Source organism: Hermetia illucens, chromosome 2 (assembly GCF_905115235.1).
Source record: "Hermetia illucens chromosome 2, iHerIll2.2.curated.20191125, whole genome shotgun sequence".
NCBI classification, from domain to species: Eukaryota; Metazoa; Arthropoda; class Insecta; order Diptera; family Stratiomyidae; genus Hermetia; species Hermetia illucens.
Window position 1 is genome coordinate 24,632,189 of NC_051850.1, and position 15,538 is coordinate 24,647,726.

Consider the following 15,538-nt stretch of genomic DNA (forward strand, 5'->3'; position numbering starts at 1 on the left):
ATTTAGTTTTTAACATTTTTTAATAATCCTAGTTTGTGGTTAAGTCTGCACGTTAAAGTGCCGTTTACATTTTTTCTTTAAGACGATCACAGCGCCTCTAGCGTGGCAGCAGAAAAACACCTTTTTTTTGGAGATGGGCGGATAAGTTGCTCTGTATTTCAATAACAAACGATATTATCATGCTGAAAAAATTACTACGCATGCTCAAAACATTATTAAATATATTGTGAAAAATTCGCATTTATACCTTTATCCAGTTCTTCACAAAAAATTTTTAAAAAAAGGGAAAAAAACGACCTTCACACGGGATGACCCCCTTAAGTTTACTCAACTGGCCTATGTTGATGATATTCACATCATGGAAAAACGACCGAATCTACACATCAATGAAGGCAAGACGAAGAGGAGAATAATAAAGATTGAAGACTATGGCGGCATATCGGAGGCATGCACCACGACTGCATTGCCGTGCTGAATTCAGATTTTTAGCTTCACATACTGGAACTCGAAGAACCTTTCGAAAGCACCCAAATCGAATCATCGGCGATGCCCTACAAACCCAATCCCATGCGTTCGGAACGCTGCTGTGCTCTTGCCCGCCATCTCATGACTTCGCACTCCAATGCAGTCAACACTCATGAAACACAATGGATGAAGCAGACGCTGGACGACTCCGCCAACCATCGCAGAACCCTTTCAAAGGTATTCCTCTCCGCCGATGCAGCTCTTCTCACACTGACTAAAATCTCACTGGGGATCGTAATCAATCAGAAAGGAATCACGCAATGGAACAACTAGGAAATGCCATTCATATCGGCCGAGAATTTATCATGAAGATGGTGAAAAAAAATTTGCCATGAGAAAATTTGTGTCTTGCCTCAAGAGGCAGCTGCTCAAGTAGAACAATTCGGCCGCGAAAACAATTTAGTCAAACGGATCAAGCGGGATAAATATTTCGGGCCCATTTTAGTTCAATTGGATAATATTTTGCATTCGAAGACCTTCATTGGTCGTGCTCCACATCAAGTCATCGAGTTTATCGAGGAGGAAGTGGATCCGATCTCAGAAATGTGAGCCGTTAGTTATCTAGAATCTCAACGTGAGGCGAAATCACAAGTTCCTCAATTGGGCGTGATACTGTGGTGCTGCAAAAGTAGTTTTACGTTCTAGCGTTAAGCAAAAAATAATAATAGAGGTTTTCAGAGCATGTTGAAAACTCTTCTAAACCTTTTTTCGATGTAACCTCTGCAGCGATATATACAATACCCAAATTTACCTTAAAACAGCCTGCCCGCCGGTGTCGTGGTACTTGCCTCCGATATGCCACCACAAACTACAACTCTGAGACCGTAAATAACTTCTCTAATCTATCTATCTATCTATCTCGTAGCCTACATAACGACGAAATCTACGAGCAATACCATGACCGTCAGGTTGTGGATAAAATCTGGCTCAATAGGTTGCGGCCCCTTAATCCGTATGGATGAGGATGATCCCACCCAGAAAGTCAATAAGGGCAATATTTATGCTAGAAAAAGAAGGCGAGGCAGACCCTACTTGAGATCGAGCGATGGTGTAGACCAGAACGGCAGACAGCTTTTTGGGATATCGAATTGATGGACCTCGCCACAAAATCGGGGTGTCTGGAGTTCCTTATTATCGGGGGCTAGACCGGATACCGGTTATTGCGCCGCTGATGATGATGATGGCTACATTCCGTTAAATGAAATTTTGCACCCATCTTTTACGTTTAGCAATGCAACTCTTTGCACCGCTTTGAAGCGCCACTACTTCTTAAAAGAGGTGATCGCTACAAGTCTTAACGAGGTTAGGGGGACTCTCCTGTTCTTTTAGGGCTTCTAAATTCTAAATTCTAACTTTACCGTGATAACTTAAAAAAAACATTGACTGAGGGGGCAGTGTCCATATTTATGTCCATAATCGTCCATTCTGAAAAAGTATTGAACCTTTACCCAATACTTTTTTGAGCCCGTTCTCTTGGAATGTAAAGCCGAATATTCAGTGCAATGCACCCATGAGTGTTAGACTACCTCTACACCAGCCTAGTTTGTGCCGCAATTACTAATGTCTTTTTCAGTGTAGCCTTTTCCCCATCTAGAATTGTCGCGGCCAAAGTTTGAAAACTGAAATAGTAGAAACTCGCATTCGGACATTTTGAAATAAGTGCGGCAGTACTATAAAGCTTGTTGGCTTTGCTTCTATGCTTTCGTTCCTTACCTCATCGGACGACCTCATTAACGGCACAAATGAACTAATTGAGGAGCGAATTTCTGACTATTCCACCGAATCATCGATCTATTATCTTTTACACTATTTAGTTGTTTACCAAATTTTGCAGAGCTGTGATGACAAAAAATTAAGTTCCAAGTTCCCTGAAGGATGTCAATTTTCCGCTAAAACATCTCACAAATCCACATGTAATCAAGTTTTTAACGTTTTCGACACCTTTTTTCTGATCTCTTTTCTAGCTACATCACTTCCTCTCCCACGATTCTGTACTCTTAACCAACTTGTTTCATTAAAGCGATCCATGAAAACATTTGCCTATTATATGTATTACGAAAGAAATCTTTGCATTCCAAACCACTTACCACACTTTGGGCTTTGTACTTCTTTTGATATAAAAGGTGCATAAGCAATACTTGATAAGCTTCGAGGCTATTCTAGTATGCTGAAATTTTGAGCCGCAGGCAATATCGGACCTGGCCCCAATGGACTTCATAACTTTTTCCTAGTAAATAGTAAGCAATCTCTTCTGACCCTATCCTAGACAAAAAGTATCATGCTAACGCAGGAGTGAAATCCTATCCCCTTGCTCACAAATCCTCGAGAGATATGATTGGATAACCGCGCACTTCGGTCACCTCATAGTTGTAAAGCAACTTGTCTTTGTGAAATGTCATTCTACTTGCCTTCAACCTATTCAACTATACTGTCGACGTTGCATAGTATCTTTTAATGGTTGCTAGTCACGTTCCTTATCTTCTTCTGGAGCTCCCCAAGGTTCTATACTAGATCCCCTATTGCGCGTACTTTTTATTAATGACCCCCTTTTTATGCGGCAGTTTGGTTTCGTTTCGATCTAAATTAAATATTTTCATGTGGTGAATAAGCTGATATTAAACGTCAACAAATGGTCCTACACTCTCTTGGTGGAGATCTTCTATCATATAGGAGCTGGGTGGCAATTGAATTCCCATTTAATTAACATTGTCAGTCGTGCTTCCAAGATGCTTTTACTTCTTTTCGTTTCTCTTTCGACCTTACTTCCATTGAGGCCTCCTTAATACTATTCATTTTAATCGTCAGAAACAACTTAGAATACTCCTTGGTGTTTTGATCTCCTTTTTGCAATCACGACTGCCTCTTTCTTCAAGTTGTTCAGCACAAATTGACCCAATTCCTCTCCTTTAGAAATAAATTTTCCCCACTTAGCCCTTCTGCCACCGCAAGCCCAGCTTCTCTTATTGTAGAAACACTTATCTTCCTTGAGATGTGTAATTTTTTTAATATCAAAGTGAGGACAGTTATGAAGCACACTCTAGGAGGACACTCAGCCGTGATAAACCTTATATGTATTGATAGATGGTGAAATTATCGAGCTGCGGAAGGAGTGTTATAAGCTCTGCCATTTGGCACGATGTTTAAACGCCCAGAACGGGACATGCGTCATATTGACAGAATACATATCAGATAAAAGGAGAGTCCGTAGCGCAATAAATAGAAGCAAAGATCAGTGCCGGTAGCAGATGATGAACGAGGTGGTTGAGGACCTATGGAAACTTGATTATAAGCTAGTCGCTACGATAATTAGGTTTCTGCAAAAACTCTGTTCATCTTATACCGAAAATATGGACCACGTTGTACGTGCATATACTCTGCGCATCCCATTTGAGTTGAGGTCAACATCATGGAAGACGCCGAGGATTGCCCATTTTTGTCAAGGAAGGGGATGGAAGAGATCTGCGAAAAAAAGGTACGAGAACCCGACAGTATCCTGGCTCTGAATGATGTTCCGCCTTCGGTCGAACATAATACTCAGCACTTTAATGCTTATCTTAAGGGATCATTTTTTTGTGGCTAGAATGTAGCGAGGCTAATCAGTAAAGGCAAAGGAGACCTTGAACTTTCGCCTGCACACCGGCCGCTCTGATGTCTCTTTTTGGAAAGTCCTGGTAGACAAACTAACTATCCTAGACAAACCAACCGCTTTTGATTGCTTCCCCCATTTTCAACGTTGTGAAAGATAACCTGGTGTCATAAAGGTGCCGATTAGGATTTGCCTCCGGCGTTCGTTATTTAGCTTCTCCACTTTAAAATCCACGCGTTGAAATAGTACGCTAGCAATTATTTTGAAACTGTTGACTCCCGTGGCTGGTACTAAACTCTTCATATTGTTCCCTTGTTGGACTAGAAGTGAAGCATAGTGACATTACCATTCGGGTTTCGAGTGGTTTGAGGGAGCAGGCCTTGGGCTGCCCCGCAGTGGTAGAGATGGGTTTGTATCAATTTCGTTCACCGGTGCAATTTAGCTTCCTATATGCGGTAGACTTGCCACCACCTACAAGGTGCAAGTTGTCTACCTCCTCTTTCTCCTTGTACAATATTCATTGTAGGTCTCAGATGCAATAATTTGTGCCCCTCCTCTCTGCACTTCTTGTAACTTTTCGACTTATCGTCTTAGGTGCTGCATGTTGCTGCAGAGCAGGGAATGATAAGTTGCTGAAATCTAAGAATAGTGGTGAATTATCCAGTCATATCAGGGATGTTGCATTTGAAGAGGGGGTATTCCATACATTTCCAAATTTAACTATGTTCCAAATTATGTAATGAACAAAAATATTTCTTCAGAGCTTCTCGACGATGCAATGGTAGAGCAAGTTGAACCTCAGCCTTTTGACCTTGTTGCTCCTGCGCAATGCATGGAAAATCGTATCGTACCATTCAGTCATCTGCAGTTTCATATTTGCGCAGTTTTTGTGACTCTAAGAATGGAGATTCCTCATCGAGGAGGACCTATTCAATGCATTTGTTTGTTAAGTGTGAGGAAGCTCGACTGTTGTTTATAAAATGCGGTCTTGTCGCCTCCTTTTTCCGTCTTTAAATCGTCGGGGCTACCAGCTGTCCTCTTGGTGATAGTTTAAGGAGCAGTGTCCCACTAGAAGCCCTTTAGAATGAAGGGAAAAACCAACTTCGGTCCCATTATTATGCAACGAGAGTTGGGCTACTTCAATCCTCAGCTTTTTCGGAAACACTTATTGGTAAGAGCTGCATTGCGTTATGAAAAAAGTACAGCTATGTATAGGCTGCGATGCCAATACAAGGCATACACTGCGGACCAGCGCGGAAATCAACGAATGAGGTGAGGCTTTCTTTGATTTTATCATCAGCACTAAGCCAACCTGGAGGACCTTGATGAACTTTCCTGAAGAGACTCTGGAGTAATAACTCCAACTAACTAGTAAGTTAAGAAATTTCTCGCAGGAGGGAGCTACGAACGAGAATGCCGGTCAGATGTTATCCAGTCCCTTTTCAGATCGGTTTCTAATGCTACGACTGAAAAAAAATTGCGAATTAGATCTAGACTGAAAGGCTAGAAAGTAAAAAGAAGACGGGATAATACCCACTGTTATGCAGAAGCATCAAATAGTGTCGGTGGCTTGTAAAGTTTTACTGAATCTCGCGGGCACGTAACACACATCTGGAGACGCTTAAGGCAATTTTTATATCGAAGACGGACAGACGTGGCCATATCGATTTGAAGGATTTCTGTTCGACCAGTCTTATTTCCGTTACGCTGAAAACCTAGATCGAGGCCTAGAGATTCATCTAAGGATGGTTATGGAAAGATTGGCTTTTTTCAACCTTCACCACGTTTATTACATAGAAAAATACGTGAGGACTACTTTTCACAAGCAATTAATATAATTGCACATTTACGTTTATGTTGTTTTCATCATAAACGATACACCTTAGCTACCTTTCTCGACATAAAAAGAGCATTCAATGGTCTTAGCACCAAAGCGATCCAGTAGGTTGTAAAGAGAATAGGGCTGAAGAAGTGCTTTAGGTAGTGCGTACTATCTGCCAAGAATCAAGATAATCCAACAAGATCTTGGAAGCTCTCTTTTAATTACGACAGTGAACAGTGGGACACAACAGATCTGCGCTATCTTTCCGGTACTCAGACTAATAATCGTCGACTATATTTTAAGGGCACGGTACAGGAGTGAAACGAATGCTGGAGAAAATACACCTGTAAACCCAAAAATAGTTCTAATAATATACAGAGCCGCAGTTTGTCCTATCCTCAGCTATTGTTCTATTCCTCAGGGGTCGTTAGCGATTTTTAAACAGGTCGCTTACGATACGGGGTGTGACGTCCCCGAGGTGCCCGAGTAAGTAGTTCTGCCCCCTAACTGGCAGCATACCTGCGTCCTAGGTAGTAGCCTCGAGAAAGCTTCTCGGTGAAGAGCGAACCGCGAATGACCGGTACACGTCGGGACACACTGGGAGTCTCCGGAGCCGTCGACAACTCTCTGTCGGCGTCGACGGGGTGATGTGAGCGTGGCTCTGCCAAGGTGGTAGTTGCGACGTGTATCAGGAGCCAGCCCCTTCGGGACCCTGGTCGGGAAGTGTGCATTGAACCGGTGTTAGTAGACCGCGTTGCCCCGAGCGAGCGCTGATCCGTCCGTGAATTCCGGGATCGGCTAAGCGTAGGTCAGGCCTCAGGGAACTGGGGTAGGGGCTGTGTCCCCGAGGGTATACCCGTTCTTGGCTATTGCGGCCCGCTCCCTTGCACACGATGCGCTGGTACCTTTTTCATGGAGAATATTCTGAAAATTATAAAAAAAAACGACGAAACAACAGACAAGGAGGAAGAGCTGGGTGCGTTTGGGCGGAGCACAAAAATGCGTCGTTCACCGCAGCGATCAGTGAAAGAGGCAATGAGGGCTGATATACCCGATGAGACACCGGGGCGCCCAAATAAAGAGGAAGCCTCATCAAGTGGCGCGACTGACCGTGCGGAGGTGGCAACTCCATTACCTTGCAGTGCCCCTGTTTTGGAAGTAAGCTCAGTGAGAAACGCTAGTGGAAGTGGAGGCGAGTGGAAGTGCATTCGACTGTCCTCGCTAGAGCCGAAGAGGAAAGGCTCATCAGAAAGTGCGCAGCAGTGGTGAAACGTATGCGGTCAGCAACGTTCCTTCAGAGAAACGTCAGCAAAGGCGTCAAAAACGGGCTGATGGAACTGGAGGAACTACTGGATCGCATTTCCCTTTATAGACGCACGTGGAGAGCAGCGGAAGACGATTGTAGAGCAGAAACAGTCGCACTCCCCGCTGAGAATGCGGCTTGCGTCAAACGGACTGCAGATAGCCCTCTGCAAAGTGAACAGGGGAAAAAGCGGAAAGAGGACGACGTGCCTGAAGGAGACTTTGTCGAAGTAGTCTCCAAGGCACAAAAAAAGAAGGCGAAAAAGGATAAAAAGAAACAACGGACTCCGTCGCCTGAGACACGTCTGTCCAAAAACAAGGAGACTGCCAACCCAAAGCCAGTAGCGGAAAAAACGAGGAAACGAAGAAGGACTAGACCGTCGGCTCTGCTCATTAAGCCGACGGAAGGCAAGACATTTGCGGAAGTCCTTAGTGAAATCCGCTACAGGATGAAACCCGAGGAGAACGGAGCAGAGGTGTCTTCGATACGGAAAACGAGGAGTGGTGGAGTTCTCGTCGAACTGGGCCCAAAGACGACCAGCAAGAGCACGTTCTGCGATGCGGTCAAGGGGCTATTGGGGGAGAAGGCTCTTGTTTTCAGCCTAGAACCCATGTGCTCTCTAGATATACGGGATCTTGACTGCCTCACAGAAAAGGTCGAAGTAGAGGAGGCGCTAAAGCGTGAATGTCCAGAGGTAACCAATGCCCGGGTAGGTATTACCTCTGTAAATGCTCGAGGCCAAAAACTTGCCGTGGTGGATGTCCCCGAGCAATATGCGAGGAAACTCCTTAACAGCGGGAGAATCAAAATCGGATGGGTAGTATGCAGGGTACGAATACGGATAGTCCCCACCAAGTGCTACAGGTGTCTGGACTATGGACACACGTCAGCAGCTTGCAAGGGTCCGGACAGGAGGACAGCATGCCGGAGATGCGGCCAAGCGGGTCATCAAGCGAAGACTTGCAAGGAAAGCGAGAGTTGTGTTCTCTGCAGGGATCGTGGCGCGTCTGGCGAAAGCGTCGCACACACTGCGGGCTCGGGATGGTGTCCAATCTTCAGGGCGGAATTGGAGAGGGCTAGGGTGCGAAAGCCATGATCCGCATTTTGCAAATAACATGCACCGGAGTGCAACCGCTCACCAGTTGCTGGTACAGTTCGCTGCGGAAGTAAATGCTGATCTAGTGCTGATTAGCGAGCAATACCGAAACAAGGACCCGTCCTCATGGTATCTCGACTTATCGGGCACCGCTGCCATCTGGGTTCGGGACGACGTTTGACTTCGTGTTCTTGCCGAAGGCCGGGGGGACGGATTTGTCTGGATCCGGTGTTTAGGCATAACGTTTTTTAGCGTTTACCTGACGCCGAATGAGGCGATTCCGGACTTTCGGCGCCGGCTTCATGCTCTGGAGGACGCCGTTTCGAGCACGGAGGGACAAATCCTGGTTGGCGGTGATTTTAATGCCAGGGCTCTTGAATGGGGCATGCCTTAATCAGACTCCAGAGGGAAACGGATTCTGGAAATGGCGGCGAGAACCGGGCTCGTAATTTTAAACACCGGATCCACGCCAACGTTTCGGCGCCCAGGTTGTGAAGGAAGCATTCCCGACATCACTTTTGCGTCGGAATCTCTGGCATCATCGGTGGACGGGTGGCGAGTCCTAGAAGACTTCTCGGCAAGTGATCATCAGTACATTGCGTTCGAAGTGTTTGACGATACTTGCCGGCGAGCACCAACATGACGTTCCCCCTGCGTTTGGAATGTCGCGAAGGTGAACATCGGAAGGTTCGTCGAAGCTCTTGGAGCAGGTAGGGCCGCGCTGGGGGGCACTCCGGGGGGTGGTGGTGTCGCAGCTGACACCGTCGTAAATTCAATGATGAACCTGATAATGACGGCGTGTGAGGCTTCCATGCCCCGGAGAGGTCCCAGGCGCGACAAGCCTTCTATGTACTGGTGGACGGCGGAAATTGCCGACCTACGGAAGGAGTGTCATAAGCTCCGCCGTTTGGCACAACGTTTGTATGCCAACGAGGAGGCATGTGCCATAAAGGCACAATATAGATCAGCAAAAAGGAGACTCCGCAGCGCTATAAATAAAAGCAAAGCTCGCGGCTGGCAAAAGCTTGTTAATGAGGTGAATGATGACCCGTGGGGGCTTGGCTATAAGCTTGTCACTCGGAAAATCGGGGCTCTGCGGAAGCCCTGCATATTGAGCACCGACCAGATGGACCGCATAGTGCGGGCATTGTTCCCCAGACACCCTGTACGGAAAGCGTCTTCGATTGCCCCCTTTTCACAATGGGAGAACTCGAAGAAGCGGTTGTCACTATGAAAAACAGGAAGGCGCTAGGTCCTGATGGCATCCCGGCGGAAGTTTACAAACTGGTGTTCCGCCAACGGCCAGAATTGCTGCTCGAAGCGTTCAACGCGTGCTTGAAGGAGGGCATTTTTCCTTGTCGCTGGAAAGTGGCCAGACTCGCGTTGATTAGTAAGGGTAAAAGAGACCCGGAGCTCCCGTCTGCATACCGACCGCTGTGTATGCTTGACACGGCCGGAAAAGTGCTCGAGAAGCTCATCAGGGGTAGACTCGCTGAAGCGATCCGTGCTGCCGGGGACTTATCCGCAAGGCAGTTCAGGTTTAGAACAGGGAAATCTACAGTGGATGCTGTTATGGAGGTCGTAGATGCGTTTAATCGAGCCGGGGCACTCAGCCGCCGATCTCGACGGATAGTGCTCCTCATAACGCTTGATGTCAGAAATGCCTTCAATTCCGTAAGATGGACAAATATGCTAGGCACACTAGAGAACTCCTTTCACGTGCCAAGCTATCTCTTGCGGATATTGAAGGATTATCTGAAAGACCGCCCCCTACTCTTTGAACGCTAGAGGCCCAAAGGAGGATGGAAATTAAGTCGGGAGTAGCACAAGGATCCATCCTAGGACCGAACCTCTGGAACGCTTCCTACGATAGTCTGCTGAGACTCGATATGCCCGAAGAGTCGCGCCTGGTCGGTTATGCAGACGACGTTGCGGCACTTGTTGCCGGACGCACTGTTGAACAGGCGCAAAGCAGACTTGGCATATTGATGCGACGGGTAAGCGGATGGATGACTGCTCATGGTTTCAACCTTGCGCTGGAAAAAACCGAAGTAGTCATCCTGACCAGAAGGAGAATCCCGACCTTGCGTCCCATATCGATCGGCGAGTTGACTATAGAGTCAAAACCAGTGATTAAATACCTTGGTTTAATGCTCGACTCGAAGATGAGCTTCTTCGAGCAAATCAAAGCAGCAGCGGACAGGGCTGCAGCAGGAGTCGCGGCCTTGAGTCGGCTAATGGCGAATGTCGGCGGCCCTATATCAACTAGGAGACGTCTCCTCATGGGAGCAACGCAGTCCGTCCTTCTCTATGGTGCGGAGGTATGGGCTGATGCCCTTGACAAGGAGGTGCATCGTAAACGCCTCGCTCAAGTGCAGAGGCGGGGAGCTTTGCGAGTGGCGTTTGCTTATCGCACGGTCTCCGAACCGGCTGTGATTGTGATTGCGGGAGTGATCCCCGTTGCCCTCCTTGCCAAGGAGCGCAAAGCTATCTACCGCCGTAAGAGCGAAAACTTAAGAGAAGTGGTTGCCCGTGAAGAACGTCAACGCACCCTTAACGAGTGGCAACTTTCTTGGCAAAATGAGCCAAGGGGCAGGTGGACTGCGCGGCTCATCGACAAATTAGATCCATGCACGGTGAGATTGATTACTTCCTTACCCAACTTCTAAGTGGGCATGGAGGTTTTCAGTCTTACCTGCACAAGGTTGGGAAGGCGCGATCTCCTGATTGTGTGTTCTGCAATAGAGTGGCCGATGACGCTGAACACACCTTTTTCTCTTGCGAGAGGTGGGACGTAGCTGTGATGAGAAATATCTAAAAAATATAAATCCATCTCCTCTGTAATTGTCTAGATCTAGCTAGAGCTGAGAAAGCGGTACAAAATGAAACATTCTTTAGAGAACTATAGCGTAAAAGGATTGACATCGTCACGTTCATTTTTTAATGCCCTATGAAAGTAATATCAAGGTTAGGTTTTACTCCCTTGACCCTTACATCGTGCACGCTCTATATGTATAAATTCGAGGTAATAGGTTCCTGGAATGAATTATGAAATGTAAATTTTACGTAAGTCTTTTGGTTTCACCGAAATGGGAGGTAGATTTACTAAATAACATCCTGCACTTTGCAAAAATGACGATAATTGCCTGCTTTGTTTATAAAAATCCAACCGTATAAAAATATCTAGCCATACATATATTATAAGATATGCACAAACAATTTGTTTATACATATTTGAATCATTCATACATAGATTTTTGCCGTTCTCTGAAAAAAACCTAAATGTTTTTTTTCTTCCTTTTTCTACATTCTACCCCTTATTTCCAAGCAAAGAACTGTTTCGGACAATGCTTGCGAATATGAACTCTTATCCCAGAGCCTTGAGATGATGCTAGCGTGAGTACTGCGGCATCCTTTGCTTAGTCATTGCCTGACAACAATGTCAACTCAAGAAAAATCAAACTTAAACCTTTCAAAAGGATATAAAACGCTATTGCAAGAGAAATAATTGATTTCCCTCCCTCGTGCATTCCTTTTTTCATTAAGCGGTTCTCTTTCAAGTTCCTCCCCTGGATTTTCTTCATGATCTGAAAATAAGTGAAATCCTTTGGACTTTAGTGATAGTAGCGGGGGCAACTTCATATTCAGGCCATTTTTATCTCATATGCTTTATTGGTTCCGACTGAGCTCCAATTTTTTTTTTATAGACATTTTTTTGTTATTATGGTCATACATATCACCATGTTAGCACATCCACACTATTCGCTGGTTCTAAACATTATTTGGCATGACACCACTGAGTTTTGGGAATTACCACTTCAATTCATGAAATGTTTTCCCACCAGCGCACAATGGAGGTTCATCAATTTTATATAGTATTCATCGACACTTCATTAGAAAGCGAAGTTTGATATGTAGTCCATTTGGAAAAATAAGTTTGTATATAAAAAAACAGTCCGGAAACCGGAAGCTGGACGCTTCAGGTATAAAAGGTTTTGTGTATTTCTTTCATAAAGACATTTGAATGTGCATTTGTCCTATCAGTATGTATCACGTACTATATGCATATATTATGTAAGGGTATCCACTTTCGGGTGATATTGACAAAGTCTTGAATTTGCAAAGAAGTGACAACTTTGACTTGTTATAACTTTGTTAGTAATAGTGCGATTTGCACCAAACTTGGTAGGGGGGTTCAGCGGCCAATTACTAAACATTATAGGAATATACTATCATTAACTTTATTTTAACAGATATCGGTATGGAGGCTATTTCGGGGCTTAGGAATTATATAGTAGTAGCCTCTTGATTTTTTTAGATTTTTCGGTTGGGTATTTTCTGAGAATGGGTCAGTTAAAGAAATGATCACCCCCGCCCCCAACCTTTCCAATAAATGTCATAACTAAGACTAGCGTCGGGAAGCACTAACCGAGATCTTTCATTTGATACCCCACATGACTACATTTGGTGAAAAAAAAAAATGTACACCCCACTTTGAATGTATGGGGCCTCCCCCCCCCCGTCCCTTTAAGTTTGACGTAAAAAGATGTAACTCACTGTATACGTGAGCATTCACAGTTCCTACCTTTCCACCAATGTCAATCGCTATAACCGTCTCCGAGAAAATGCGTGTGACAGGCAGACAGACAGACGAAATTGCCATCATTAGCGAACCCTGTAGAAACCATCACGGTGGCGTATGGGTTACAGGTTCGAATGGGGCGCCGTTCCACCAGTGGGCATGCTGTCGACAAGCTATACATTGTACTAGAAGTCAGATATATAGCGGCTTTGTGTGGGCGAAAATAAACGGGATATATATGTACTGCTTCACCAAGTCTGACACTATTCGAATTCGAGGAAATGCTTGACAGTCTTGTTCTCGACGCAAGGGGTCGTAGTCCAAGGGTGACTTCTGGTGACTTCAATGCTTGGACCCGTGAGTGGGGTAGCAGAGAGAGAAATGCAAGAGGGCCGCAGTCTATTAAACGCTTTTGCACAGTTGGATATAATTCTGGCCAACGAAGGTTACATAAACACCTTTCATAGAGGGGGGTCTGCCTCAATCATAGACCTAACTTTTGTCAGCCCTGCACTGACACGTGGTATGTCGTGGTGCGTCAACAAGGACTACACCCTCAGTGATCATCAGGCAATCTTATTTGGAGTATGGGTGAAGTCACCGGGCAAAAGACCATCATGCCAGAAACCGAGGAAGATCTCAGGCTAGTCTGCTAAAGCTCTGGATGAGCAGACCTTCATGGAGGTGTGGTTAAACCAACCTTATAGAGCAGGCGCCTCTACGGAAAGAGCTATTCATACGGCCCAATGCATCCTCAAAGCGTGTAACGCGTCCCAGCAAGAGGAGGGCACAGACTTTCCAGCGACCTCGGAATGTGACGGCAATACCGGCAGTCAACGCTGCTAGAGATCTACGCTAGAATAGGATAACAAAGCTCCGGGTCTGGATGGCGTGCCGAATAGGGCCCTTAAACTTGCCGTGACATCCAGACTCGACATGTTCGCTGAGTTGTTCAAAGCGTGCATGTTCGAGGGGATATTTCCTGCATCAGACTAATTTGTCTTTTGGACACTGTGTGAATTACCAATTGAAAAGAAACTTCTTTCTAAAATTGGATTTTGTCTTCGAAAGAAGAGTCCGTGGACCATAAAAAGTGAGAGAATCTTCCCTCCAATTATTTTGGTCCGTTAGCAAGTGGATGAAGACTCAGGGTCCCTAAAATGCATAAAGTACCATTTGCTTGGGCCAAACTTACGCTGAAACAAGGCGGTCTTTGACCAGAATATAATTCACACTTACATCGTGTTTCTGAGGCAAATAGCACCTTGTAACGGATTTCGGCTGCGAAGAAAAACTTCCTTCGAATTGGTCTAGTCCGTCATAAAGTGGATGCGATCTCAAGACCACTAAAATAAGGAATAAGGAAAAATAATCTTTATGGCTTTAAAACAGCCCTAAAATTCTTCGAGTTGAAATACCTTCTGTTCATTCGAGAGGATTTTAACAGTTCTCTTCCTTTATAAGCTTTGCTCGTATTTCAGCCCCTTCAGCGAGGAACTTCTCGACTTGAAGCAGGTGCAGGTTCTTATTTCTCGCTGTGGTTCTGACAATTTTCATCTTTTTACTAAAATTATTTTTCATATTATGCTGAATAAAATTTCAACATAATCAACCACATATGACCAGCATGCAGATGTCTTTAATCGGAAATTCGAAAAGGGGCCTCTTTTAAAAAAGGCCGATTTTGAATAAATTCTGTTAGAATTATAAAATTTTCCTTTCCTTAATTTTTAATAGAAGCCTATATTTCCTTATAATAAAGTTGCTTTATCTTGTAACTTGCAGCAAAGCAACAATCTGACGCCACTAGCGCATCACAATCTCAGGAGTCGAATAAAGTCAGGTCCAAAGCAAGAAGTTGTGGGAATTTGGTGGATGCTCCAGTCGTCGAAAATCGAAGAATAATCAACAATCACATAGGACAAAATCAAAATATTCCAGCGTCGCCACCACCATCGTATTCTGCAAGATACCCATCTCCAAATCTACACCGAGGCTATCAAGATAATGATACCAGCGATTCAGATGAAAGTAGCACCGGAGATAGATTATCTAGATCGAATCTAAGAGGTTAGTATTTTGAATAACAATGAAAATGTAAGTTGATTCCCATTTAATGGTGCGGTTATTCGCTGCTAGTATCTTTAGAATATCATTATCATCAGCGGGGGTCCGGTCTAAGCTGCTGTCGCAAGAAATTCCAGGCCGGTTTTGCCTCGAGCTCCACCAATTTGATACCTCTGACAGTTGTTTTACATGTTGGCTTACCCCATTACCCGATCTGAAACAAAGTCTGCTACCTATTCTTTTTCTATCAGATTTGCTGAATCATCCTCATCCATATGGAATTTATGTAAAACAAAACCTTATTAAAATCGGTTTAAAGCCTGTCTGCCTGTCTGTCCATCGGAGGCGGAAATCTTCCAAAGACACTGGTGCACATGTTCCAGCCTGTGGGATTTTTAACAACTAAAACCACCCCCTAACTCCTGTCCTTTTCCCCGCGGAACCACCACAACGTATTTCGTCACGGGGTGGACATGGCTCTAGCCTCTCCCTTCGCCCATCGATTGCAATCGCAACCGCGCTTTTCTCGCCTTTTCTGCCTCTCATAATCTGCACTG

At 45.0% G+C, this 15,538-nt stretch overlaps 1 protein-coding gene across 1 annotated transcript in view; it reads left to right on the forward strand.

The window, feature by feature from the left end:
• LOC119649719 overlaps nucleotides 1–15,538 on the forward strand; it is a 157,317-nt gene that overhangs the window by 137,505 nt on the left and 4,274 nt on the right. The window contains exon 2 of the mRNA XM_038052001.1: nucleotides 14,700–14,984. Coding sequence (XP_037907929.1) covers nucleotides 14,700–14,984 — 285 coding nt within the window. The remainder of the gene's footprint in view (nucleotides 1–14,699; nucleotides 14,985–15,538) is intronic.